Source organism: Prionailurus viverrinus, chromosome X, assembly GCF_022837055.1.
Source record: "Prionailurus viverrinus isolate Anna chromosome X, UM_Priviv_1.0, whole genome shotgun sequence".
In the NCBI taxonomy this organism is placed as follows: Eukaryota; Metazoa; Chordata; class Mammalia; order Carnivora; family Felidae; genus Prionailurus; species Prionailurus viverrinus.
In genome coordinates this window covers 8,595,673-8,623,380 of record NC_062579.1, presented here as the reverse complement: position 1 = coordinate 8,623,380, position 27,708 = coordinate 8,595,673, and the positions used below count along the sequence as shown (strand labels likewise).

Genomic DNA, 27,708 nt, shown 5'->3' with positions numbered 1-27,708 from the left:
TTTTCTGAATTTGTCTTGTTTTCTGAACACAATAGTATTTACCCGTTGAACAGTGCTCCCCCCCCCCCGCCCCCCTCCCTCACATGCTTGCTCTTTTCCCTGCAATTAGATGTGTTGCTGGGTCTGTTAGTAAAACAGGAACTGTCCTTCGGCTGATGAATTGCTCTGACATCTTTCCATTCTAGAATACATTCTCTCTTTTACTCATGGAATAATCAGTTGAATTGTGCTTTTGTTTCCTGATCCAAACAAGCCCTGTTTTTCCCTGCACTAGAGTTACCGCGTGAGGCAAACGAATACATCTGGAAACTATTGTGTATGTGAACTACGTAATTATACCTTGTATAATTTTGTATATCTTGTAAGCTATTTTAAGAGAAATTTGAATTTTGATTTCATTTACAGAAGGCCAGCTTCTCCCACCCTTTTTGTTGGAAGCAGTGGAAAGCAGTCATCTACACTGGTATGTTCTGATTTATCTTACACCAAATCTTACTTTTGGCAAAGGCGGTATCCTAGGTCTGTGTTTACTTTTGCGAAGTGTTTTTAAAGGCCTCTTTACCTGCTCTTCATTCCCAAAAGAATATGGCAAGACTTTAAATTGTATCATCCTGTGGCTAGGCTTTTTTTTTTAAATTTTTTTTCTTTTAATGTTTATTTTTGAGAGAGACAGAGCATTAGCAGGGGAGGGGCAGAGAGAGAGGGAGACAGAATCTGAAGCAGGCTCCAGGCTCTGTGCTGGAGCCGATGTGGGGCTCGAACTCACAGACTGTGAGATCATCACCTGAGCCGAAGTCGGACGCTTAACCAAGTGTGCCACCCAGGCGCCACCCTGGGCTTTTTTTAAATGTGAAATTCTGAAAATTAAAGTTCTGCACAAAATATAATTTGTGTTCACTAGTACTTTGGGCAGTTGGTTTTCCTTTCTCCTTTATATTTGGCTATGGCTCCGTGGTTCTTAACTGGATGTGGGGGTTTAGGGGAGGGGGGAGCGGGGGTGGTGATTTTGCCCCCTAGGGGACACCTGGCAGGGTCTGGAGACATTTCCGCGCTTAGCCCTGGATGGAAGTGGGGCACTGGCATCGAGATGCTGCCGAATATCCTACAATGCTTTTGGATAGCCCTCCCACAGCAAAGAATTATCTGGCCCAAAATACCAGTAGTGCCGAGGCTGAGAAACCGTGGTGCCACAGAGGATTTCCTCTCCTGTGAGGGATGTCGCGAATTAACCCCTTACTTCAGTAGCCTTTCATGCCCATCTCAAATGTGATGCTCAAACGTAATTAAAGATGGTCTCTCAAATGTAGCATAGACATCCATTTGAACTTGGAGAAAAGTCGAGCTCCTCCTGGCCTAATTTGCTGGTATATAACACAGAAAGCACAGCCATGTTTTCAATGAAAAGGCCAACACAAGACTGAATGGTGTCATGTGTTAAATACACGACACTGGGCCGACATGCGTAAATGACTCAGAATGAGTGCACTTCTTAGAGCGCGATTGAACGAGACACGACACGAAGAGAGGTCATGTGCCTGTGTTCGTGCGTGTGTTTTCATACGTTGGCACTCTGTAGGTGGCAAGTTGCAGGCCCACACTAAGTTCGGTAAATAAACCCCGTATGTTGGTCTCCGTTCTTGAGGGTGGGAACTGCCCAGGATCTTTGTGTAAGACGCTGAAATGGACGCAGTGTGTGTTGTGCGTCAAGGCTGTATGCTCGCACGTCAGCCTTTTAGCGGAGTGTAGGGAAACGTTTGTCGCCTAGGTAGTCATTCTCATGTGCCCGAGCGCTACGAGAAACTCCCCGTATCTTTTGCATAAAGGATTTATTAAATAAGACTTACTGAGTCTGCTCTTAAATTTTTTTTGGCCTGACTTTTTCAATAGTTTGTAGAGATTTTGAAAATCTAAGATAGCCAGGAATGAAAGAGGAGACGTAGATTTTCCCCATCCCTTTTTGGTAGGGGAGGGAAATTAAAAATAAGTCTCTTTCCTTCATATTGGCCCATCGATGTGTGTGGAAGAGTTAGGGGTTACAAGAGAATATTGTCCGTTGGCGGAGGGTATCGATTCGTAGAATCTTTGGGTAATTCACCCAGAACCTAGGGTATCTTGTTTCTCCATTTCCCTGTAACTCTCCCATGATCAAGGAGAGCCTGCCTATTCCAGTACGAGGTACCACCTTTACTGACACTTGAAACGGGAAATGAATGATGAGCTTTGCCGGCAGACCTTGTCACAGATGCGCCTATTCTGGCAAGTGGTCTAATGCTTTCAATCCGACACATCCACTTGGACAGGCATCCGAGATGAGCCTTTTATTAAGTACCGCCTTAGAGTAAATGGCCTTTTTTTAACTGGTCATATTTTAGATCGGGCCATTATCTCCCATAAACCTGAGAATGAAGAGAAAATGAAATGCTCTGGGGCCGGTACTTTCCACTTCAAATAACTCGCTTCGTCACCATGGGATCTGACAAGTTTGTTTTATCTTTCCGATACTGCCTTCCAACATACTGCAGCACAAATTGGGATTGAGGGATCAAAAAGATGTGGACAGGAATCCCGTTGGTTAAATAGCACTGAGGAATGTAGGTCTAAAAGGAAGTTTCTTTAGTTCATTTCACATGGCTATGGAAGTCAGCACATGCAGCCTCCGAATCACAGTTAGCTTAGAAGGTACACACGAGTTCTCAGTAACAGAGCACCAAGAGCTAGAAAGTTGAAAATAGATGTCATATGATACCAATTATAACTCAGTGTAATTTTGCAGCACCAAGAACCTGTAGAGAGTGCAAGCCAAAATGGAGGATGGTCCTGTTTCCTATGGCTTTAAAAACATTTTTGTTACAATGTTTGCTACTTTTTTTTTCTTCAAACTTTTAATCAAAGTGTTTTTGGCTCTCCTAACTCATTTCTATATCGTCAAAGGAAATAGAAAAGAAGCGGCTAGGATAGCAGAAGAGATCTATGGTGGAATTTCAGGTAAAATCACACGCGTGTGTTCTCAACACTTAAAAAAAAAAAACCCTCCTAGATGATTCGTACGAATGATATTTCTGGAGGGTGGATTTTATTTGTGGTTTGGCTTTGTGTGGGTACTTTTAGAAACTACAGCACCGGTTTGTGAAGGAGTTTCAGCTTTATTTTTGCAAGTTCGTAGTACTATTATTAGTGGTTATTATTTAAGAAGGAACTAGGGTAGTGGCTTTTTAAGAGTATTTGGAGAAATCTCGTTTCCACTAACCTGAAAAATTACTGATAGGGGATTTTCTTTAATATTTTTCAACAAAGTTTAACAATGCATTCTAACAAGACCGGGTCCCCTCCGGAAATAGAATGACCAATATATCTGATTTCAAGCAGCAGCTGTGGCATGCTATATATATTTTTGTGTTGTCGTTTGCAGTGCGAATTGATTAGCCACTTGTCACTGGCAGGAAAAATCCTTCATGACGCGGCTTTTACTCGTGTGAAATGCCAACATTTGGGTGAAAGGTTTTAAACTGTCCTGGTTTGTAGGATTTCATCTCCGTTTCTCTCCAGAAATGATTCACCTTAATTGTCGTGAGATGCCACAAAAGTAAATGAATCAGATGCGCCTGTTGCTGCTGGGCTTGTCACTTGAGAGAGGAGAATTTATTCGTAAACAGAGTTCAGATTTTCCCTCTGTTATTTTTAGCGTTCATAGGGGTTTCCAGGATGACATCATTCTTTATCTAGCGTCCATTTCAATTTGCACCCAGGATTCTCTTTCAAAATAGACTTAGGCTGTGTGATTCCAATATGCCAGACAACTTTGAAGACGCTAGATAACAGCAGTATCCAAAGAAATAAGACCTCCAAAGATAAAGCATCAGAATGCTTCAGTTAACTGGGGGAAATGAGGAGAGTCGTGAAGTTTCAGGAAGTGTCAGAAGGCCCGGAATGTGGAAAGAGGTTTCTTTTGGGGATTACATTTGTCACACATTTCAGGGAGGTACGTTGCTTAGACTGGTTTAAAAAAAAAAAAAAAGCTTCTCTTTAGTTTCAAGTTAAGTGTGATCTGAAAATCGTATTTTCTAATTTGATATGTAAATATGAACAGGGCTTTGTGAGAGTTTCAGTAACACAATTTTGGTATTCTCAGAGATACAGCATCCTCATGGTTTAAATGAGGTCAAATCCAACAAAGTTGTTATTGCAAGAGCGTGTTGAGAATGTTTTCTCCTGTTTGCTCACGTGCATTGTTTCTGTCTTTGTCGTCCTTAATTCAGTACGCTCTTAAAAAGGTTTTATAATAGTCAAAACCCATGTAAGCATGGTTTGGATTTGGGTCTGGAACTGTAATACAAATCTCTTAAATAGAGCTCACTCATTCCTTAGCTCAAATGCCTTTATTTGTTCAAGCTCGTAGGATAATACTCATTTAATTTGCAAGTAATGTCATGTTATAAAGTCAAAAACATATCTTTTGAATATCATTAACAAGGCAGGGACTGGGAGAGAATAGTACATGTTAATTTTTCAGTTTAATTTCCTTCCTATGTATACATATCTACGTGTGTGGATGGCTGCGTGTGTATACAAATACACATCCCCCCCCCCCATACGTGTGTATGCTAGGATATCCAGATGTGGTAAATAAGGCTTTCTATGATAATGCAGGCCGTAACATGCCAGAAACTGTTTTTTTTTCTTTTGACACTGTTAGCAGTCAGATGCTATATTCTTCAAGCTAGATGTATTAAAAAGAAAGAACAAAATCTTGTGCAACCAGAAATTATCTTTGCTGCTCACTGGTCAGACAGATGTCTGTTGGGAAAATATGTGACATTTAATCAGTAAGTTAGCTAATTGACTTAGAAAAGTCTCAGCCCAAGGTTAAATTTCCTGAACAGAGCTGTCAGAAACAAGGGGAGAGCAGTTAAAAAAACTCACCCAGGGCAGGGTTTATTTAGCCTGTCATAGGTCCTGGCACGCTTTCTTTTGGAAGCTAAACCTAGCATCATATCCCTCACTAAATATCATTTTGGGGGCTATAAAATCTTCTGGATTTTTTTTTTCTGGATTTCACATTCTGGAATACATTGGTCAATATGTCTTTGTGGCTTAAACTATTACATTTGTAGATAACTTTCCAGACCTGAGTTAAACCAGGTTGGCTGTTTTATTTTTCAGGCTTCTTTGTGTGATTTGTCAATAATGTGTGTGTGTATATATATATGTGTGTGTGTGTATGTATATATACATATACATATACACATGTGTGTGTATATATGTGTATACATATATATGTCTACATACATACACACACACACACACACACACACTCGTATTTAAGTTGAAAACATTGTCATTAGCCCTTGGCACGACGTCTAGAGCACCGGATGGATCACTGGAGCCCAGCTTCAGCCCTCAGATCTCTCTGCAGGTACTTATTCCTGACAGATGCGGTATATGATTTTTTCGCCTTTGCCAATCTGGCCAGAATTGAAGCTGTATTTAGTACAGGGCTTGGTCATCAAACTTGATAAAAATAGAGTATAGATACAGGTTGATAATCTGTTTTCACAACCCTCGGGCCAGACGTGGTTCAGGATTCAGGAGTTTGGGGGCTACTAGGAAGATTACACAGTGTTTATAGTGTATATTACACGGCACTCCCAGCCGGGCCTCGAGCCACCTCCCCAAATCAAACATCTTGACATTTCTATTTCTGTATTATATTGGATATTTTGAAATACAAATTAAAAAGAAAAAATCTCTTAACCTGAGTCCTTACCATGCTTCGCTGCCAAAGGAGTTTGCATCAAACTTGGGAAAAAGCTTGGTTTTCAAAATTTGGGTGATTTTACATTTGCAGATACGAGATTGTGGAACTGTTGTATTCTTTTTTTTTTTTTTTTAATGTTTATGTTAAGCCAAATCTAGAAGATCCGTGTCGGTCTAAATGTTAAGGCTTAAAATGAGTTGTCCTTGTTCTAAATTCAGAAGCCTCACTTTGATTTGATGGCCCCGCCTCTGTCTGACTCATCCCCCTGACTCCTTTTTCCTACCCTTCCCCTACCAGCAGGTTTTTCCTGCTTTTGGTCCCTTCTTGCCAAACCGTCTACCTAGCCTTCTACTCTTGTTCGGTCTTGCTGGTCGTCCTCTCAAGCCTTGGCCCAGCCGTCTTCTTCATGGCGACACATCACAGGTGCCGGCCGGCTTTCCCAAATTTGGACAACCAGCCCTCGGCAGGGGGTGTGCCCACACCAGCTGTTACCTTTAGCTCAGCTCTCCTGCTCCTGATGGGCTCAGAGGAACCTTCTAACACCCTGCAAATAGGTGTTCGTTGACCATGGTGCATCTCCTGACTGGAATCGAGTGTTCTAGAAAGTGTGCACTTTAACTCAATCTTAGTCTAATATTTTAGGTATCTCAGGAAATTTATTATAATGTGACTTTTTCTAATTACCTTTGTTTTACTTAAATCATTAATTCTGCTAGGCTCCTGTGTATATTTTGGTTCAAAATTGAGGTTCCTCTTGAATGTGTTGTCTCTGATAAGTGCTACAGGAGAAGATATTGCTTCGTATGATTTTGGAACTTGAATAAAGAGACTAAAGATTGTTCCACGTGCACTAGAGATTATAACTGGTTAGGGGGTTCTTTAAAAGTAATAAACCAGTAAGCTCAAGTACTTGTCAGAATCAGGAAGGGGGAAATTGCAAAAAAAAAATTAATAATAATAGTAATAATACAGGTTTTTATCTTGAGTACTTGGCAGTCAGACAACTGTATCCCCTCGGAACCGATTTTGTTACTGAAATGTGTGGTTTTAGGAGCTGTCATATTCTGAGAAAAAGTCCACCGGGGGGGGGGGGGGATGAAAACGCACTTGAACATTTTCCATACACTTCATCAGGAACAAGTAAACATATTTGTCCAGTAAACTATCTTCCTAATGTGCTTGCAGCCCCGTGACACAGGCAGTCTGCCCAAGAACTAAAAATAGACTGCCTTAGGAGAGAAGGGTTGAGTCCTACTTAGGCACTCACTTATTTGGAGAGCTTAGTTGATATTTCCTGAAAGGAATGGAAAAACTCCCTAGCTGCCAAGTAACTTCAATCCTTAATTTCTCACAATTAGCTCCAATTTGCGAAACAAGAACGGTAAGAGCGAGACACTGCGTGTTGGGAATAAGAGGAAAGCAGGAGAAACCACCGTGGCTGAGTTGCTGGAAAGGGTTTTGTGTGAAAACTCTAGGCCCTTTGACGCAAGTGCTGGAAAACAACGGGACCGGGAAGGTGGCTTCCTGGAGAGTGGGTTTGTTTCCAGTGGGGAAACAAAGAGGATTTCTACATCGAAGGGGATACGAATGGATTCATTTCATGCTATGTATGGAGAGATGGTGGATAGAGCGAAGGATCCCCGGCCCAGAAACCTATCCTGAGGTTAGGTGGGATCTCAACACCAGAGCAGGGTGCGTTCTGGGTCACAAAACCTTGGAATTCGGTACTATTTCTGCCAATACTGGAAGTGAGGTCTCGTTACGTGGGGCAAATGGGTTGCCGTGTGTTTTGGGGTGTTCCGGTTCACGACGCGAGGCTCTTCCCTTACCTCCTCTCTCGAAGGCCAAGGGCAGGGGGTCCAGGAGAAATACGAGTTTAGATAAGGGGCCTCTGAAAGCAGGGGAGCTTGGTACCTCCCTGTCAAGTTGGAAGTCAGCCGGGGCAACTTCCGGACCTGTCCGCTGGGCCTGTCCAGCGGGAAGAGGACAGTGGCGTGGTGAGAAGGAAGCCCAGCCCTGCTCTCTCTTCCTGCTTTCTGGGTGGACAAGAATATGGCCCCCTAGGCTTGCCATGACATGGGGTGGGAGCTCGGGGTGTCCGAGGGCGCTGCGTTGACAGGGGACAGGAGGAGAGGGGGCCGAATGCCAGTGAACAGGAAGGGGGCCTGAAAGTGAGCCCCGGTAGGAAGGGCAAGCCCGCAGACCAGGAGTGACACCTGCAGTTGAGGCAGCAAGCGAGCGAGACCGGCCTCGTCTTCCACTTCCCTGGGGAGACGTCCTCCCTCTCTCTTCTCCCCACCCCCAAACCACAAGGGGAGCTGGCACCCAGAAGAAGGAGTTGGGAACACCTATGGGGACACGCTGCTCTTCTGTCCGCAGCTGCTGGCGTGGCAGAGAGGGCCATCCCCTGCCCCCGGAGGAGGTAGAGGAGAGGAGATTATCTTTCCAAAGTGGACTGACCAAGTACACTGGTCGTTTTCAAATCTCTCGATTGAAGAACTTTGTAAATACAGACAAGGGCACAAATTCTAAGCAAACATCTGGATGAATTTTCACAAAGTGAGCACGGTCAGGTACCAGCTCCCCAGAGCAAGACACTGCATATTATCAGCATGGCCCCCACTGGTTCCTCTTCCCGTCAGCCCCCACCCCTCCTTGGGGTCCTTTTGACTCCAGGTGAGTTTGGCCCCCTTTTGTATGTTACGGAAAGGGATCACACAGCACGTGCCCTCCTGTGTCTGGCTTCCTTCACTCGACATTAGGTTTCGAGATCTATCCAGGTTGTATGTGCGGAGTGGGTCTTATGGGACTGGTGAGGAACAGAAATTACTAGAAAGAGGACGAAGATGGAGTTAGGGTTCCTGCTTCTCAGAAGGAAAGGGGACCCCCACAGCCCACTCAGAAGTAAGTTTTAAAAATAATAAAGCCACTTTGTGTTAGTATTCTAATTTCACGATAGCTAGTTACTGTAAATCTTGTTCTGATTTTTGAGTCAAATACTTACTGTACTTTCGGGTGACTCGGGTTCACTGGCTGTTGTTGGAACAAGGGCATAACAGAGCCACGGCTGTAGGTTTGCTCTTTACATGGGTCAAGGTTCTAGTGATGTCCGTGGATGAAGACTGACCTCCTAACCCCAGAGCCCAGGTCCACTTCCAAGAGCGGTTAGGCAAGACTGTAGCATGTCTGATACACAGTTCATATTGAATGAGGTGAAGATGTTTAGAAGAAAACCAAGGCTGACTAATCGAGGATTATATGCATTCATTATGTCATGATTCCCAGCTTATGCAAATTATAAATGTCCAAAGAGATTTTCAAATTCATCAGCTTTTAACTGACTCAGGAACAAGTGGAGACACAAACAGTATTTTTTCATGTTAAAATTTGTATCCATTTTTCTTATCAAAGCATTGCACATTCATATCAGGAGTACGAAAACACCAGTGATTATATGTATGTGTGTGTGTATACTTAATTATATATAAATTGGTTCCAACTTACCTATGTGTGTGTATACACACACACACACACACACACACACACACACTTTTAAATCTTGGAACTCACTTTGAAGTGACAGAAAAGGCCCAAGAGTGGTACCAAGAATTCCCACTTCTCTTTGCCCAGAGACCCCATTCATATTTACCCAACTTTCCTAATAACGTCCTTGAGAGCAAAAGGATGCATATTGCCTTTAGACGTTGTGTCTCATCAGCCTTCTTCACTGTGGAACGGTTCCTCTGTCCCTCCTCGAACAAGTTACAGGCCAGTTATTTTAGAGAACGGCCCCCAGTTTGAGTTGGCTCACAGTGTCCTCAAGATTAGATTTGGGTTATGCATCTTGAGCAGGAAGATCACAGATGCTACGGTGTATTTCTCCCATCGCATTCCTTCCGATAGTACATGATGTCGCCCGTTGCATTCCATGGCATGGCATACCGGGCCGATTTGTTCCGTCACTTCTGACGTTAACTTTGATCCGCTGGGTAAGGTGGTGTCTACAGTTTGGTGCTACTGTAAAATCGCCTGTATTTCTTTTATAACTAGTAGTTCTTTTGTGAGGAGATCACTGGAGCCAGATTCTACCATTTCTTCCACATTTCCAAGTTGGTGTCGTACTATGAGGACGAGCTTCCTCCTTGCTATTTGTATATTAATTTCTATCAGCCAGTACTTATAGATTCCTGTTTTCTTTGCTAGGGTATAATCTCCTACCATCACTTTGTATTTGGATGCTGGAGGCATCCCATATTTGACCAGTGGAAGCCCCTTCGAGCCAGCTCCTGTGTCTTTTTGACATGTCCCATCATTCACTGTCTTTCTGGCACAAGGTGTTCGAGGCCACCTTAATCTTATGTTTTTCCCGGCCCAGCCCTGGAATCAGCCATTTCTCCAAGACCTTGTTACAATGGTGCAAATATAAATACACACGTTGAAAATCACATTTTCATACCAACTGCTCCAACTTCAGTCCAACACCATAGAGTCCATTCTAGGCTTCCCCCTTTGCATAACGCAGAGGTGACGAGACGGTAAGAAGTGAGTTTCAGCCTAAGAAGAGGGCCTACTGAAATGTCGATAGCCCTGGTTCCCATCTGCTGGAAAAGTCACTCCGCCCTTGCGGCCTCGAGCTATTTCGCATTCACGTAGTCCTAGCGTTGACGGGGTTGTTTCCACCCGGGTTGCAGGAAGAGGAACACCTGGATTCTTGGCACCATCAGGATCACCTAGAACAGGTTGATGAGATGGGCCTTTTGTGTGAAATCTGAACTGTACGACATGCTTCTCAGTGTATGAAGAGCATGATCGTATCTGAAATTTTACAAACTGGGACAGGCCTTCTGAAACAAGTGATTGCTCTTTGGCGTGTTTTAAGAGGGTTACTTCGCAAATGCCCACTGAAGCTGGTCAGTCTTGTTTACCGGCCAGCAATTACAGGAAAGGAAATATTTGTGAGGCTGTTCTGAAGCTGCCCCTTAGGGCACTGCCCCAGCGTGTGTACTTTTTACTCACAGATTGCTTGGGTACCTGACATTATGGATGTGCTTTATTGGCCTACTTAGAGACCTAAGCCCTTGCTAAGTACTAAATTACTGTACTCCCATTTCACAGATCACGAAATTGACGTTGACATAATTTTAGGGACTTGCCCTTCTTGGCAGAACGTGGTCGAGGTGGGACTTGAACCCAGGCCCTGTGGCCCCGCTGGCTCTGGGCTTAGCCATCACGCTTAACTGCCCACCGAAAAGTTTGGAAGATTGTGTCATCTGAAAAGCCATATTCTGCGTCATGGGAATAGATATGCCTCATCACCTAAATGAAAGAGAGACGATTAATTACCTAGGGAATTGAGAGCAAACCCATGTCCCCTGATTCTCAGGCCTCCTTCGTGGGGTACAAGCTGTTGCGTTTTCAGGGTAGAGGTGAGGGTAAGAGGCAGGGTAAAGATGAAAGCAGAGAGGCCTATCCACCAGCTTTGCCCCTCACTTTGCCTTGTCTGGAGCTATCAGACTCAAGCTCCGAGAATATGTATTCAAACTCAGCCTATTGCTTATTAAAACCGCGCCCCACCCCCCCGCCGAAAGAATGAGAGAGATGTTACGTGCTCCCTCTCCACGCACACCACTAAATGGATGGACCATACACTCAGTGGCTTGTCACCCTGAAAGTGGCTGCTGAAAGAGCCTGGGGCGTGCTCCAAGCTTCCCTCCTCTTCCCCAAACCTCCTCTCACGGTGGGTGGGCAGCACGACTGAGCTGCCCGGAAGAAGACTCCAGACCTTGACTCTGAGCTTGATTTGTGTTGCAGATTGCTGGGCTGATCGATCCCCACTTCACGAAGCTGCGGCCCAGGGGCGCTTACTGGCCCTTAAAACTTTAATTGCACAAGTAAGTGAACCAGAGACTTGAACCTTTGTGCCTGTGCGATCATCAGCGTCATGCTTTACGAGCTTTGACTGAAGCGGAGTCTTGCTTGCCCCATCTGGCTCCCCGCACAGCCAGGCTCGGTGTATGTATTCTCTGCAGCTCAACCGTTTGTTCCTCCTGCCTCTCCTTTCTTGGGAATCTGGCTCATCTCTTCCGCCCAGCGCCCTCCTTCCCCCTCCGGGCCTGCCTTTACCCCATAGGCAGTTTCCCTGTGAGGGTGACGGTACGTGCCTTCAAATCTTTGTTGCACTAACTCACCCTGTGCTCTCCCAGTGTTCCTTGGTAACAACGGCCCCCCGAAGTTGCATTAGTCAGCTATTACCGCATAACAAATGACCTCAAAACACAGTGGCTGAAAACAACGAGTGAGGATTGTCACGGTTTCTATGGGCCGAGGGGCAGCCTGGCAGGTGGTTCTGGCTCTGAGTCTCTTGCAGGCAGTGGAGTGTCAGCTGGGGTCGCGGTCACCTCACGGCTCGAGCGGGGAGGATCCGCTTCCAAGCTCACGCATCTGCTTGTTGGCCAGCTTCAACCCTTTGTCACAAAGGCCTCTCCACAGGGCCGAGTCACGAAATGGCAGCTGGCTTCCCCCGGAGAGAGCGGGAGACAGTGCCTTAGAAGCAAGTCTTAGTATAACCTAATCTCCAAAATGGCATCCCATCACTTCTGCCATATTCTATTCATTAGATGTGAGTCGATAGATCCAGCCCACACGCCAGGGGAGGGGATTAGAGAGTGAGCCAGTACAAGGAATCGGGGATCGCTGGGGGCCACCTTAGAGTCCGCCTCCCCTGATACAGTATTTCAAGAGCAAATTTACAATGGGTTGACGTGGGTAGATGTTACTCTTTGGGAAGATTGATTAAAGTCTTACTTATTAAGACTATTTTATTTATGACTGTACCCCTAGCACCTTGAACAATGAGTAACGCCTTAGTAAATATTTGTAAAACGAATAAACAAAAGTGTACGTGCTCCATTGACATTGTTTTAGAATCTGCGTGTGTAGAGAGGAGGTGATTTATTGTATCTTTTTTCTACATCCTAGCTACCACCGAACCTGGCTCCCTTACCATTTTCACATGCGCACACACGTGCACACGGGTGTGCTTTTTTTGTTTGTTTGTTTGCTTTCTTTTTTATGAGTTGTGTTACTTCTTGAGGAAGTAGAGGCAAAAGGAAAATGGTACTGCCAGTAGTAATCAAATGGCTTTTGTGCTTGATTTTTATCACTTGCTTATTTATTTCTAAGCACTTTAAAATTTGATTATTTTTTACATGTAATATATTCACATCATTCAAAGATTAAAGTGATACTAAAAGGTACACAGTGAAAAGTCTGGCATCCACCTCCTCCCTCTTAGTCTCCCACTTCAACACTTTTAGTAGTATTTTTTAATAAACGTTTAATTTTGGAATAATTTTAAAGAAGAGTCGTGGGGTGCCCAGTGGCTCAGTCGGTTAAGCTTCCGACGTCGGCCCAGGTCATGATCTCACGGTTCGTGGGTTCGAGCCCCGCATCGGGCTCTGTGCTGCCAGCTCGGAGCCTTGAGCCTGCTTCAGATTCTTTGTCTCCCGCTCTCTCTCTGCCCCATCCCCTGCTTGTGCTCTCTCTCAAAAATAAATAAACATTTTTTTAAAAAATAAAGAAGAGTTGCAAAGAGAGTACAGACAGCTCCCAGATGCCTATACTTCACCCAACTTCCCCTAGTGCTAATATTACATAACCATGGTACTTTAGTAAAACATAAGTAACATTAACACCGTTAACTAAACTGCAGATTATTGAGATCACACCAGTTTTCGCACAGAGTCCCTTTTCTCTTCCAGGCCCCAATCCAGGATCCCACATTGTATTTAGTACTTATTATTTTTTTATGTTTGTTTATTTTTGAGAGAGAGAGAGAGAGAGAGAGAGAGAGAATGCAAGCGGTGCAGGGACAGAGAGAGGAGAGAATCCCAAGCATGCTCTGTGCTGTCAGTGCAGAGCCCGAAGCAGGGCTCAAACTCACAAACTGTGAGATCCTGACCTGGGCTGAAATCAAGAGTCGGCCGCTCAACCGACTGAGCCACCCAGGTGTCCCCCACCCCCGACTTTATTTTTAAGTATACTTCATAAGCATGTTGATTTCTGTAAACCAGTGTGCTTAAATGTGTCAGGAGAGCTCTTCAGAGAGAAGTTGAGCTTTTTCTCAGTGCACGCACACTTCTTTACCCTTACACACTAGTAAAAAAATGTATTATTTTATTTTAATTTTTACTTTATTTCACATACAGTGTGGTGGGGTAGAGCAGGAAACCAGGGATGAGAAGCTCCTATCGTGCTGGCTGGCATCGACGGCTGGGGGAGCCTTAAGTTTTAGTAATAGTTTGAACTTTCTGCCTCTCCGTTTTTTCGTGCAAAATGAAGGTGATTCACTCTAGACGGTCTTTCAGGCCCGTCCAACATCACATGGGTATGAATCCAGGAACTGAGTTTGCATCAGATGGAAGGTTTGTTTTTTGTTTTTCCTAGTACACTGCTGCCACCTTGTGGGCTAGCCTGTTTTTCTTTTCTTAAAGGGAAATAATACACAGGGAAATTTTCCTAATTGTATTAAATACCCAAATTGAAATATACAGCACAGCTCTCTCTAGAGTAATGACATCATATTCAGTGCATGAGAATGGATGGGACCAACGAGGTACAGAGAGGCCCTAAGAGGAAGGGACAGGGCAATAGTGGCAAGTCCCAGCTGCTGGCCACAGCAGGGATGCCGCCAGCCCCAGGGACGTGGGGCGGGAGGCCGTGGGAACTTAGGTTGGCGTTTGGGTTTCAGGGTCATGCACTAGGTTTCGGAAGTTTTCAGTGGGTCGGTTAGGAGGCAGGAAATCAGAAGCAGAACTCAGTTCAGAAAAGCTGAGAGGGACCTCCTGCTTTCACAGAAAGTGGTAATCATGGGTAGGGGGGATGGTCAGGGCCAAGTTGTGAAAATCAGGGCACGAAGTCAGAGTCGGCCAGCAGCGGGGCTGATCATGCCCATCTGTCACATGGACTCCAAGACAAGGCATAAGAGGAGGGGGGCGTGCTGGGACTGGGTAAGGAGAAGCCGCTGGCCCCGTACCCTGGTACTGCAGAGGCCTCTCCATGCCCTGGAGTTGCGGTCAAGAGCAGTGCTGCTACTACGGCATACAAATGCCGGAGCGCTGTCTGCTGGACTCTGGACTCTGAAGTCTGGGAGTCGCCGGCATTGCTAATGCAGCCTCGACCCCTTCTCTCCAAATTCTAGGGTGTCAACGTGAACCTCGTGACAATTAACCGGGTCTCTTCGCTCCACGAGGCGTGCCTCGGAGGTCACGTGGCCTGCGCTAAAGCCTTATTGGAAAAGGGCGCGCACGTGAGTACCGCCCCTCCCCCCCGCCTCCTCCTCCCGCAGCCCTGTCTGCCCAGGTGCACCTGCTAGGGTCTAAACAGACGCTACCCTCCAGACTGTGCACCCACTGGCGGTGTAGACAGGTCTGGCCCTGTCCGCGTGCACATTCCTGAGACACGGTTGGTCACTCCCCTCTTCAGCCTCTGTGCCCGTGGGCGAGCATGCTAATGAGGTAATTCACAGGAATCCTTGAAAATTGCCCTGCTGAGTTTCAAAAGATCAACTCAAACTAGAGTTCTCTGAAACCCATCTCGGGAAATGGACTGTGAAACATGAGAAAGAGTACAATTTAAAAGAGGGACAACAAAAACGCTCTTAATTCAACACCGTAAACCAACGACTATTTTTATTGAGCAAAATCATCAAATTAAATAAGCTTTTAATAAGTAATACATTGAAAAAACCCGACAGAATTAACTTTATCTTATTTTACAATTCTATCCTTATGTATCTTTTTCTCTTTTTATGTTTATTTTAGTTTTAAATCATCGTTTTTAACTCCGGTATAGTTAACATACAGTGTTTTATTAGTTTCAGGTGTACAATATAGTGCACACACTATAGATATCACAACAGAACTGTGAAATAGATATCACAACAGAACTGTGAAATTACAACTTTTGAAAATCTCAGTGACATTCATTTAGTTGCCAGATACCATTTTGTTGCTAATTTCCACTTTTTAACTCAGTCCTCGTGTTGTTTCACGAGCTGCAATGTTTTTAGGTGCTTAACTGAAGCTGTTCTTTGCATTTTATATGGAAGTTGGGTCTCTCTATGTCGAACTGAATATAAAAGCCTTTCTTGGGCAAAGTGATTTTCCCGATGCCACAGTGGTCGTGTGTTTTTATGTGGCGGTGCTTCCTGAAGTTACTGCGTAGTCAACTCACATGTAGTGACGGGGTGAGGCTGGGTGAGGGCCGTTTCCTTCCGTTGGCGGGAGATAGCAAACCACATCGGGTTGTGGAGGAGTGTGTGCTGGTACAACTCTGGGAGTTTTTGGGGGAGACAAAAAAAAAGAGTCAGACGCAGTCCCTTGTGTTTGGCCATCTTTTGAGGAAACAGTCGATGAAGATTGTGTTATTTAACACTTAAATCAGAAGGAGACAAGGCATAAAAGAGAGTTGGTCAACCAGTTGAAATTCCTCAAACTTGGCAGGCCCGTGGGTGCCTCAAACTCCGTGCATCTGAAACTTGTGCTTCTGATGTCCTTCCCCGGGGGACCAGCTCCCCTTGCAGCCCGGTCTCAGAGGCCAGGTGAAACACATTCCTGCGTTCCCCTGTTCCAGACCTGGGATCATCCTACTTCTCCCATCTCCCTGACTAATCACCACATCCTGCTAATTTTGCTTCCTCAGTATTTCTCAAGTCTGTACTCTCTTTTGTCTTGCTCCTGTGGTGCTCGAAAGCATTTATTATTTTTTAAAACGTTTTTAATGTTTATTTGAGAGAGAGACAGAGGGAATAAGCGGGGGAGGGGCAGAGAGAGGGAGACACAGAATCCGAAGCAGGCTCCAGGCTCTGAGCTGTCAGCACAGAGCCCGGTGCGGGGCTCGAACTCCCAGATGGAGAGATCTTGACCTGGGCTGAAGTCAGACGCTTAACTGACCGAGCCACCCAGGCGCCCCAAGCATTTATTATTGTATCAAAATGATCTCTTTCTGTGTTTGTCTTCCCTGATAGAATTCACCCTGTTCAGGAGACGCAAGTTGCCTTACTCGCCTTTGTTTCTGAAACACTGGCACCTAATAGGTGCTCAATAAATGTTTGCTGCCCTGACCTGAGAAACTGAGGAAATCAAATTAGAAGACTTCGGGACTGAGGATGAGGATGATTCTCAGTAACAACAAATCAAACCAGTTCCACCAAATATTTTTTCAGTACAAATGTAAATAGGTTAGAAAATCCCTAGGCTGTATGAATTTGCACACTACCTCCCCTGTCCTTGTCTGTCGCCGCCGCCTTAGCCTCTCCTCCTTCACTTTCCAATATAATGGGGGCTACCCTGGGACTGTGGAGAGGGAGCTTTTTTGTTTGTTTCTGAGACCAGAAAATTTGGGATCCTGATTCTCACACGCCCGCATCCTCAGTTGTTGAGGCAAGAGCCTCGCCACCGGAAGGCCTTGGTCCCCTGATGTCCTGGCCAATCTATTGCTAATACCCAAAGATGCCCTCCAGCTGTGTTGCTTCTCAGGTGCCTCCCGCATCCCTAGAAGGCACCCAGGGTGGTTGGAGACCCCATGTTGATGGCTCTTTTCTTTGTGCCTTTGGCTTGATCGTGATCTCTTTAGGAGTCACTGCTGGCACACGCAATCGGTACGGACTAGAGCAGACCAGTAAGAGACCTTGTGGCAAGACGGACAGAACTGCGGGGAAATTGCTGAGGAGATTTTTTGCAAGCGCAGATTTGGGGACCTGGCTTCTCTGGTACTTTCGGTGCCCACCCCATTGGTTCATGATTGGGATGGGGAGTCAGCTCCGGAGGAACGGCCAATGAAAATAACTGTCGTTGCAAATGTTTACTAAATGCTCACCGGGCACCAGGCGGTGTTCTTAGTGTTTAACATGTGGTGACTCACTTGATGCACCCAATAACTTCATGAGGCAGAGTCTTTAATGATCCTCATTTTACAGGTAAGGAAACTGAGGCACAGAAAGTTAATAACCCGACCGAGGCTTCTGAACAAATAGAAGAGAGAACGCTGGGATTTGAACCCAAGCTAATGGTACCAGCGGCCATGCTCCTAACCACCAAATGGGCCCCCCCCTCCTCCATGGTTGGGAGGCTCGTAAGAAGCTCTGGAAAACCCATGCATACATCTGAAAAGCTCTGTCCCATTTTGTCCCACTTGGGATATTATTTGTAGGTGAGAGTTGACGGATTGCTGGCATCTAAAAAACATGGTACCGTAGTGATGTAGAGTTCCCTCGCTCATCCACCAGCATGGGAAATTTCTCCAGGCAGGTGCATAGCAATAAACACTTGGCAACGGTGAGAGAAAAATCGCAAATCTTCTGGGCCTCTTCGCTCATCGTTAGGTCAACGGAGTGACGGTCCACGGAGCCACGCCCCTCTTCAACGCGTGCCGGAGCGGCAGTGCTGCGTGCGTCCACGTGCTGCTGGAGTTTGGCGCCAAGGCCCAGCTGGAGGCGCACTTGGCTTCACCCATCCACGAGGCAGTGAAGAGAGGTGAGTCGGCCGTCACAATGCACACCAACTGGTGGGCTCGCTCCGATCTGCGCGAATCAGGGGTATAGTGTTCGCCACGCCCTTTCGGTCTGCGATGTCGCATTTCCTAGGGAGTCGGTCTCTCGGCAGGCCCCTCTGGAAACTCTTTGCTGGTGTTTTGGTGGCTCCGACTGCAGGGGTGACTTCCATGAGTCGTACGTTGCGTATGTCTTGTCTTTACTAGGAAAGAGCGGCTCATTTCCCAAAGCCCATAAAGCATCAGGCACTAAAATAAATTATGAAAGTGTCTGAAAGCCAAGGCTGATGGTATCCCTAATGGACGAGTCAACATAACTGCCCACAACCAGCAGTATACTCTAGACGAGCTGCTGACTTCAAGGTCATTAGGTATTGAAAAAAGGTTGCAACTTTAAAAAGCATCGCATTAGAGACCTTCAGGTTGATTCGAGCTTCCCGTGTTCTCAGTTACTTTTGAAATGAGGGTAAAGAGTAAAATCAAGGTCTTTAAAAACTTGATGCATTGGCTAGACAGAACAAGAAGACACCTTTGAAAGGTCAAGGCCATTTGTCAAAGGTCACACTGACAGAGCAGCATTTCTGTCACCCACTGGTGGAGTTATTCTCTTATACTGAGATCAGAAATACAGTGGGGAAGTTAGAATGCTGTAGAACAGTCATCTTTGCGGGTCTAATTCGGGATGAAAGTCTTCATTTCAAAAGGCAATAGTGAAAGATTTGCCCCAGGTTATTAAATATGTCACTTGGTTTTTTTTTTTTTTTTTTTTTTTTGCAGCGGACTACTTTTTTTCTCTGCTTTTATTTTTGTTCCATTTCTTTAACAATTGAAGTCTAATTAGCGTACAGTGTTCTATTAGTTTCAGGCGTACAATATAACGAGTTAACAATTCTGTGCATTACTCAGTGTTACTCCTGATTGCCTTCACCTCTTTCACACCCCCCCCCCCCCCCCCCCGGTAATCATCAGTGTGTTCTCTGTATTTGAGTCTGGTTTTCTTTTTGTCTTTTTGCCCCCTTTGTTTATGGATTACTTGAAATGCAACAAAAGACCTAAATCTCAATGTATCCATGGTTTTGATGTCTTATACATATTTCATAAACATCTATTGATTAATAACCGAGGTTGGTCATTTCCCAAACTTCAAGTAGATCCTTTAAGTTGAAGGAAAATGGTCTCCTTTGGAAATGATTGATCTAAAAGTTTAAAAAATTGTTTTACTCTTGATTTGAAGTGAAAATTAATCTGATATTTGCATTTCCATCCAAACATTTAAAAATGGATACATATTGGGAATGGTTTGAATTATTTAATTCGTGGATGGTTTTATGTTGGGGTGTTTGGTATCTATGGACCTACAGAATACATATGTACTTATAAATACATGAATTCATGTGTCTCTACGTATTTTTTTTTCTGTATCCAAAAGCATGTTAGGAACCAACATCCACAGAATGGAAGAGAAAATAGCAAAGTCATTATTTTAGATACTGTTACATTAGTGTCCATCATTTATATATTAATTTTTTAAAACTTCTGTGAGTACTTAAATTTAACTCAGACCAGGCTCAGTTTCTTCCGCAAAGAAAAAGAAAAACAAAAGTAAAAGGACAGGAATTATTTTTTATTTTAAGTTTATTTATTTTGAGAGAGCAAGTGAGTGAGGGAGGGGCAGAGAGAGAGAGAGAGAGAGAGAGTGAGTGAGAGAGAATCCCAGGCAGGCTTCACGCTGTCAGCATGGAGCCCGATGTGGGGTTTGAACCCATGAACTGTGAGATCATTACCTGAGCTGAAACCAAGGCGCCCTTGGACAGGAATTATTTTAAAATGTTTATTAGAGAATTTTTTTTTTTAATTTTTTTTGTTTTCAACGTTTATTTATTTTTGGGACAGAGAGAGACAGAGCATGAACGGGGGAGGGGCAGAGAGAGAGGGAGACACAGAATTGGAAGCAGGCTCCAGGCTCTGAGCCATCAGCCCAGAGCCCGACGCGGGGCTCGAACTCACGGACCGCGAGATCGTGACCTGGCTGAAGTCGGATGCTTAACCGACTGCGCCACCCAGGCGCCCCTTTATTAGAGAATTTTTACATCCATATTCATCAGGGATATTGGCCTGTAGTTCTCTTTTTTTGCTGGGTCTCTGTCTGGTTTAGGAATCAAAGTAATGCTGGCTTCATAGAATGAGTCTGGAAGTTTTCCTTCCCTTTCTATTTTTTGGAACAGCTTGAGAAGGATAGGTATTATCTCTGCTTTAAACGTCTGGTAGAACTCCCCTGGGAAGCCATCTGGTCCTGGACTCTTATTTGTTGGGAGATTTTTGATGACTGATTCAACTTCTTCGCTGGTTATGGGTCTGTTCAAGCTTTCTATTTCCTCCTGAGTTTTGGAAGTGTGTGGGTGTTTAGGAATTTGTCCATTTCTTCCAGGTTGTCCAGTTTGTTGGCATATAATTTTTCATAATATTCCCCGATAATTGCTTGTATTTCTGAGGGATTGATTGTAATAATTCCATTTCATTCATGATTTTATCTATTTGGGTCATCTCCCTTTTCTTTTTAAGGAGCCTGGCTAGAGGTTTATCAATTTTGTTTATTTTTTCAAAAAACCAACTCTTGGTTTCGTTGATCTGCTCTACAGTTTTTTAGATTCTATATTGTTTATTTCTGCTCTAATCTTTATTATTTCTCTTCTGCTGGGTTTGGGGTGCCTTTGCTGTTCTGCTTCTATTTCCTTTAGGCGTGCTGTTAGATTTTGTATTTGGGATGTTTCTTGTTTCTTGCGATAGGCCTGGATTGCAATGTATTTTCCTCTCAGGACTGCCTTCACTGCATCCCAAAGTGTTTGGATTGTGTATTTCCATTTTCATTTGTTTCCATGTATTTTTTTTTAAATTTTTTTAACGTTTATTTATTTTTGAGACAGAGAGAGACAGAGCATGAACAGGGGAGGGGCAGAGAGAGAGGGAGACACAGAATTGGAAGCAGGCTCCAGGCTCTGAGCCATCAGCCCAGAGCCCGACACGGGGCTCGAACTCACGGACCGTGAGATTGTGACCTGAGCTGAAGTCGGACGCTTAACCAACTGAGCCACCCAGGCGCCCCATGTTTCCATATATTTTTAAATTTCTTCTCTACTTGCCTGGTTTGACCCATTCATTCTTTAGTAGGGTGTTCTTTAACCTCCACGTTTTTGGAGGTTTGCAGACTTTTTCCTGTGGTTGATTTCAGGTTTCATAACGCTGTGGTCGGAAAGTGTGCATGGTATGATCTCAATTCTTTTATACTTATGCAGGGCTGTTTTGTGACCCAGTATGTGATCTCTCTTGGAGAATGTTCCATGTGCACTCGAGAAGAAAGTATATTCTGTCGCTTTGGGATGCAGAGTTCTAAATATATCTGTCAAGTCCATCTGGTCCACTCGAGTCTATTCGTTGGGCAGCCTCTCCGAGGAGAATGCTTGTTTATGTAGTTGTTGTTAAGCCCTGAATTTGAAAGTGCAGTTACACGTATATTCTATAGTTGGGGCTTTACATATTCTCATAGGTGTCTTCCAGGTTAGCCAGAATAAGGAGGTGCAGCCGTACACGGGCCTTGGATTTGAGCACTGGCTTTTGTGGGCCGTTTACCCCTGTGCGTCTCGCAGCCTCTGTTTGTAAACCGGTGGCTTCGCCGTGAAGAATGATTCCAGCTGTGCTCCTTGGAGCCTGTAGTTTAGATGGAGGCACTGTGAGGGCTGCAGAGAGGACTTGAACTGGGGACGTACGGGCATTCTTTTCTCTTTAATGGTCTTTATTTTGGACTTTTCTAAGATTTCCAAAAAGGTATTTTTTTTCTGCCTAAAAAAAATATCTAGTTTCTTTCTTTTTCTTTTTACACTTATTTATTTTTGAGAGAGAGAGGGAGCACCAGGGAGGGGCAGAGAGAGAGAGAGGGAGGGAGAGAGAGGATGTCAAATAGACTCTGAGCTGACAGCGCAGAGCCCGATGTGGAGCTCAATCTCACGAATCGTGAGATCATGACCTGAGCTGAAATCAAGAGACGCTTAACCCACTGAGCCACCCAGGTACCCACCCAGCTAGGTTCTTTCTTTCTTTCTTCCTTCCTTTCTTTCTTTCTTTCTTTCTTTCTTTCTTTCCTTCTTTCTTTTTTTAATGTTTATTTATTTTTGAGAGAGAGAGCGAGCGAGCGTGTGTAAGTAGGGGAGGGGCAGAGAGAGGAGACACAGAATCCAAAGAAAGCTCCAGGTTCTGAGCTGTCAGCACAGAGCCCGACGCGGGGCTCGAACCCACAAACCATGAGGTCATGACCTGAGCCGAAGTCGGACGCTCAATGGACTGAGCCACCTAGGCGCCCCTGGGCTAGGTTTTTTCTAAAGCCCATTCCAGGTAAGCACTTCTGTAGTTCTGTAAATAGTCAATATTTCCCTTACTTGAGTAAGGTTGTCTTTTGTGCCACCAGGTCATAGAGAGTGCATGGAGATTCTTCTGGCAAATAACGTTAACATTGACCAAGAAGTGCCCCAGCTTGGAACTCCCCTGTATGTGGCCTGCACCTACCAGAGGGTAGACTGTGTGAAGAAACTTCTCGAATTAGGTAACTTCCAGAAATCTTTTTATGAGAAGAACCTGTTAACCTTGTTGGTTTTCCATGGCTTTAAAGACTAAGTTCTTGTCAGGCTGGACAAAATTCTGACAGTATTTGCCGTTTGAATGTTTAAAACAGAACTTTTCCAGAGAAATGAGTGTCCACTTCCTTTGGTATTGGCTTCATTTACCTGGTATGGTTCTCTTTGGTGGTTTCAAGAGAGAGCAAGAGTCTCTTTCCCATGAGTCCTAGTGGGAAAAAAGAATTTTATTGCGTTGGCTCTTTTTGAGTCACCTGCCCATCTCTGAACCAATCATGGTGGCCAAAGGAAATACAGTACGCTGACTGGCTTAGATTTCAGTCTACCTTGTAGTTGTCGGGCTTCCCTGGAAACACGTGAGCCGGGAATCCCAGGGGATGGTTCCTCAGAGGGAGACCTAGGTGTGGTTATCAGGAGGATGCCGGATAGCAAAAATAACAGACATTTGCCATAGACTCCCTTAGATCAATCCTGCTAAGGTACTTAGTAACTTCCTTCATTCTAAAAGGTAGATACAGACACTGGGAGTCCGGGGGGGAAAGTAAAATGTCTTGAAACTATTACTTGATTAAAGATTCCCCAAACTTCACCGCTGACATTAGAGGCTGTACTAAGAACTTTTAAATAAGAATTTTTATCTCCAAGATTTTTTTTTTTTTTTTGTCTTTTTCATCCCCTATCATTTACTACTCCCTGTCGTAGTTCAGAAATCTTTTTCTTGGAGCCCGGAATAACATAAGTACCAAATAATCTTAACTTTATCCTTTGCCAAAAAAACAAAATAATTCTCCGTAAAAGGCGCTGCAGGTATTTCATTTTGTCCGTCGCACGGTTCGTATGGAAAAGCAAGGAGCGTATTTTAAGTGCCTAAAAATGTCTCTCTTCACTCTTCTCACCCAGATCCTTTGAAGCAGTTTCAGGAGCCACTGCTGAGGCTCTAGGCTTGGGTCAGACGTTTTCGAAGATTGGCCCAGCATGTCATGACATTCAAGATGCTTTCCTCCACAGCTGCTGTATTTTAGGCCCGTCGTATTCCCACGTCAACGTTCAGCATTGACTCGTGTCATTTGCTTTCTCAAGGAGCCAGCGTGGACCGCGGCCAGAGTCTGGACACCCCGCTCCACGCCGCTGCGAGGCAGTCCAGCGTGGAAGTCGTCCACCTGCTAGCGGACTATGGGGCTCCCCTGAAGTGCAGAAATGCCGAGGGGAAAAGTGCGTTGGATCTGGCGGCTCCGAAAAGCGGCGTGGAGCAGGCCCTCCTGCTCCGGGAAGGTAACGAAGGGCTGGGTGTCCAGTTCTCTCCCGGAAGCGCATCCGCTGTCTCCCCTCCCTGTCTTAGCTCCAGACTTCCTTACCTCTTTTCTCTTTTTCCTTGGGAGTGGCATGTGGGAGGCAGCAGGCGTCGCTGGCATCACCGAGATGGGATTCGGTAGGCGTATGTGTTCACTTGTAACGGAAGGGCATTTATGCAACCGGGAGGTTGCTGTGTACTTTTCGTGATGAGAAAATACTCCGAGATCTCTTTTCACCACCAAAAGGTGAACTGCCACATCTGGCTTGGAATAAGTGCCCAGCGGAGTGGACCAAGACCCTGCTTTGTCGTATTTGGAGAAATATTTGTCAGCGGAAGCTAGCAATACTTGAGTGAGAGGCTGTAGGCTGGATACGGAGTGTGTATTTCAGACACTGGACTGGGTGGCCGAGTCGATTGCCTGCCCTGGAGATCAGGGAGCAGGCGGATCTGTGCCCCCCATTGCCTCACTCCCCTTTCCACCGTGGGCCAGTGGAGCGACAGATGCCCGAGGAGACCAGGCGGGTCTCTAAGAGGCTCTGCATTCCAAATTCAGAAGTCAGTCATGCTAAGTCTATACAGAAAGAGAACATTATCCAAGCCTGTACTGATCATTTGTATGCTTGGGAGACTGTTAAAGGTAATGGTAATAAGGGGCACCTGGGTGGCTCGGTCAGTTAAGCATCTGACTGTTGGTTCCGGCTCAGGTCATGATCTCATGGTTTGTGGGATCGAGCCCCGCGTCGGGCTCTATGCTGACAGTGCAGAGCCTGCTTGGGATTCTCTCTTTCCCTCCCTCTCTGCCCCTCCCCTGCTCGTTCTCTCTCTCTGTCTCTCACTCTCTCTCAGAATAAATAAACTTAAAAACAGTGATAGTCATTATTCAGTTTTACACGTGTTAGGCGCTGAGCTAAAAAATTTGAAACCTGGATTAATCTCCCTGAATTCTGAAAACTTTAAAGCCGCGAGCACTTTGCAGTAGCTGGTGCTGTCCCGGCTGAAGATAGGACAAGAGAGCATAAAGATACTGGCTTGCAGAGGGTCATATGACTGCTAAGGAGAAGTAGGACCCCAGCCAAGCAGTCTGACTCCAGAACATGCGCTCAGTGTTATGATGGCCCCGCGCTGAACCTTCTGAAACACTTTCTGGTCGAGAAGGGTTTTATTTTACTCACCAGTTCCACTTCATGAAACCACCCTCGTGTCTTCTATACCTTCCAAGTAGAATGCTCGGTTCAGTCATTTCAGGAATGCTTTCTAGGTCAGTGCTTCTTTTTTAAAAAAAATTTTTAAGTGTTTCCTTTTGAGAGAGAGAGAGCGCGAGAGCACAAGCAGGGGAGGGGCAGAGAGAGAGGGAGACACAGAATCCGAAGCAGGCTCCAGGCTCCGAGCCATCAGCACAGAGCCCAATGCGGGGCTCGAACCCACGGACTGCATGACCATGACCTGAGCCAAAGTCGGACGCTTAACCGACTGAGCCACCCAGACATCCCTCGGTCAGTGCTTCTTAAGTTCTACCATGAGTACGAATCACCTGGTGATCTAATTAGAATGCAGATTTGGGTTCAGGAGGTCTGGGATGGGGCCTAGACTCTATACACCCACTGGGTTCCCAGGTAGTGCTGTTGAACTGAGGCCACTCTTTGAGTACCACTGGTCTAGATTATTCCCAATAGTCTATGTCATTAATGGTTGCTCTTTTATTTGAATCTCCACTTGAAGAACTCTGATCTTCCTTACCGGCTCCCAGTTTGGAAATGCCAGGTCCTTTCCAACTGTTAGCCGAGAATATGGTTTATGGCAATTGCCACATTTCCTCTTTTCTTCCGTCAAAGATGTTTCCAGGCCCAGGATTTAGATTCGTTCTAAGCAGGTGCTTCTGTCTTCTGTCGTCACAAGTACAGCTGCTTGGTCTGGAAGGATGGACACCAGCTGTGTCACAGTTCACTCTGGTATCTGACCTTCTCTAGGCACGCTGGACGATTTGTCTGCGTTACTGTTTTCCAGAGGAGCTTCGGTTGGGTGACAGGTGGAGATGCTTTCCACTCGCGCTTCCCAAGATTTTAACGAAGGGCACTTATGTGCTCTGTCACATAGATCCTCCTTAGAAACCTCAATTCAGGTGTTATCTGGCTATTTGCATATGCAGTGCCCCATTTCTCATGGGTGGCAAGATCCTGTTACAGTAGGATTGTCTTGAGAAGGACAACTTTATGCAGTCCGGTAATCACACAGGTCTACTTGAAGGGATCTTTCCTGATACAGTGAGGCTAGGGAGCACTGGGACATTACAAATGCCTCTGTATAACTAGCGTTCCAGCCAAAGCCTCATTCGTCCTATTCAGCCATATCTGGGGCTCTCGTTACTTTTCTTGAGCCACGCAAAGCCATGGGCGTGATGACTCCGTGAGCCCCTTTGAGACTGAGGTCTGGGATATAATGGGGGTTAAGTGAGTTGGGTCCTTTCTCTAGATCCTTCATGGAGCTGGGAGCCTTGTGTGAATGGAGGGCCCTTCCGAAAATGACTTGGGACCCAGCCAGCACCGCCTCACGGGCAGCCAGAGCCAGGAGGTCCGGGAGGCCTCTGTGACCTTACAGGCCTTTATGCCCTCCTGGCAGCTGGCCCTCGCTTGGTTCTCCTTGGCCAGTATTATCCCGTTTGTTGGCGCGTGCGATACGTGAATGAGGCGCGTTCCCTTGAGGCCTCACGCTTCATTCCTGACTTGCCTCTGCTTAGCCTCATTCCCCACTATCGCTAACACGCTCACCTTTGGAGGGCTCACCCAAACATGTCGCCGCCCAGAGGGGCACACCGGGATCCCTGTGTGTATTTAGCGTCTGCTACATTGCTCTACGATCCGTGCACGGAGCCAGCTTGTGGAGCATTTCGGCCTCTTCCGGTCCTCTGGTCTCCCCTTCTCCCCCAGCCCCACCACCATGAACTTCACACATTGTAACTTCTTCCCCAGGCCCGCCTGCTCTCTCCCAGCTCTGTCGCCTGTGTGTCCGGAAGTGCTTGGGCCGAGCGTGTCGTCAAACCATCCGTGAGCTGCATCTGCCGGAGCTGCTGGAAAGATTCCTGCTATACCGGTAGTCCCAGCTGGCCTTAGGAAGGTACTTGGAAATGAGCAGGCTACTGCCTGCTGTACCCAGGGTACTTAGTGTAGACACCCAGTGGCTAGGCTCTGAGTACCTTCCAATGAGCAGAGTCAGCTAGTGTTGGTCCCCGAAGAACCAGAACACCCGAGGAGTAGAAACTCCTGGTTAATGCTCTCGTTCCCCAAGGGGCAACCGGAAGCCTTTTGGTTTTTAGCTTTTGTTGTTAAGACACTTTAGAAATCTGTGCAGCGGAGTGAAAATAATCTGTGTTTGAAGATTCGTGGTCTTTAATTATCTAAGGGTCAATATTATGCATATCTTGCAGATACATGTGAATCTTGGGTGAATAAGAGTCTGACGAGTGTATCTCATGATGTGTTCCTGATGTA

At 45.5% G+C, this 27,708-nt stretch overlaps 1 protein-coding gene across 3 annotated transcripts; it reads left to right on the top strand.

Annotated features, from left to right (window-relative positions):
* The first annotated feature begins 2,804 nt into the window (after positions 1 to 2,804).
* Positions 2,805 to 27,708, top strand: ASB11 (ankyrin repeat and SOCS box containing 11). Of its 3 annotated transcripts, none has more exons than XM_047844222.1 (7): positions 2,805 to 2,985; positions 11,567 to 11,646; positions 15,006 to 15,062; positions 18,138 to 18,288; positions 22,764 to 22,898; positions 24,010 to 24,201; positions 27,190 to 27,708. In XM_047844222.1, exons 1-7 carry the CDS (start codon positions 2,805 to 2,807, stop codon positions 27,312 to 27,314), a joined length of 921 nt encoding a protein of 306 aa, XP_047700178.1. In that variant the 3' UTR covers positions 27,315 to 27,708. The 3 variants fall into 3 exon arrangements, with proteins under 3 accessions (XP_047700178.1, XP_047700177.1, XP_047700179.1); XM_047844221.1 differs by having other exon boundaries at positions 14,955 to 15,062; XM_047844223.1 differs by lacking the exon at positions 2,805 to 2,985 and adding an exon at positions 3,862 to 3,979 and having other exon boundaries at positions 14,955 to 15,062.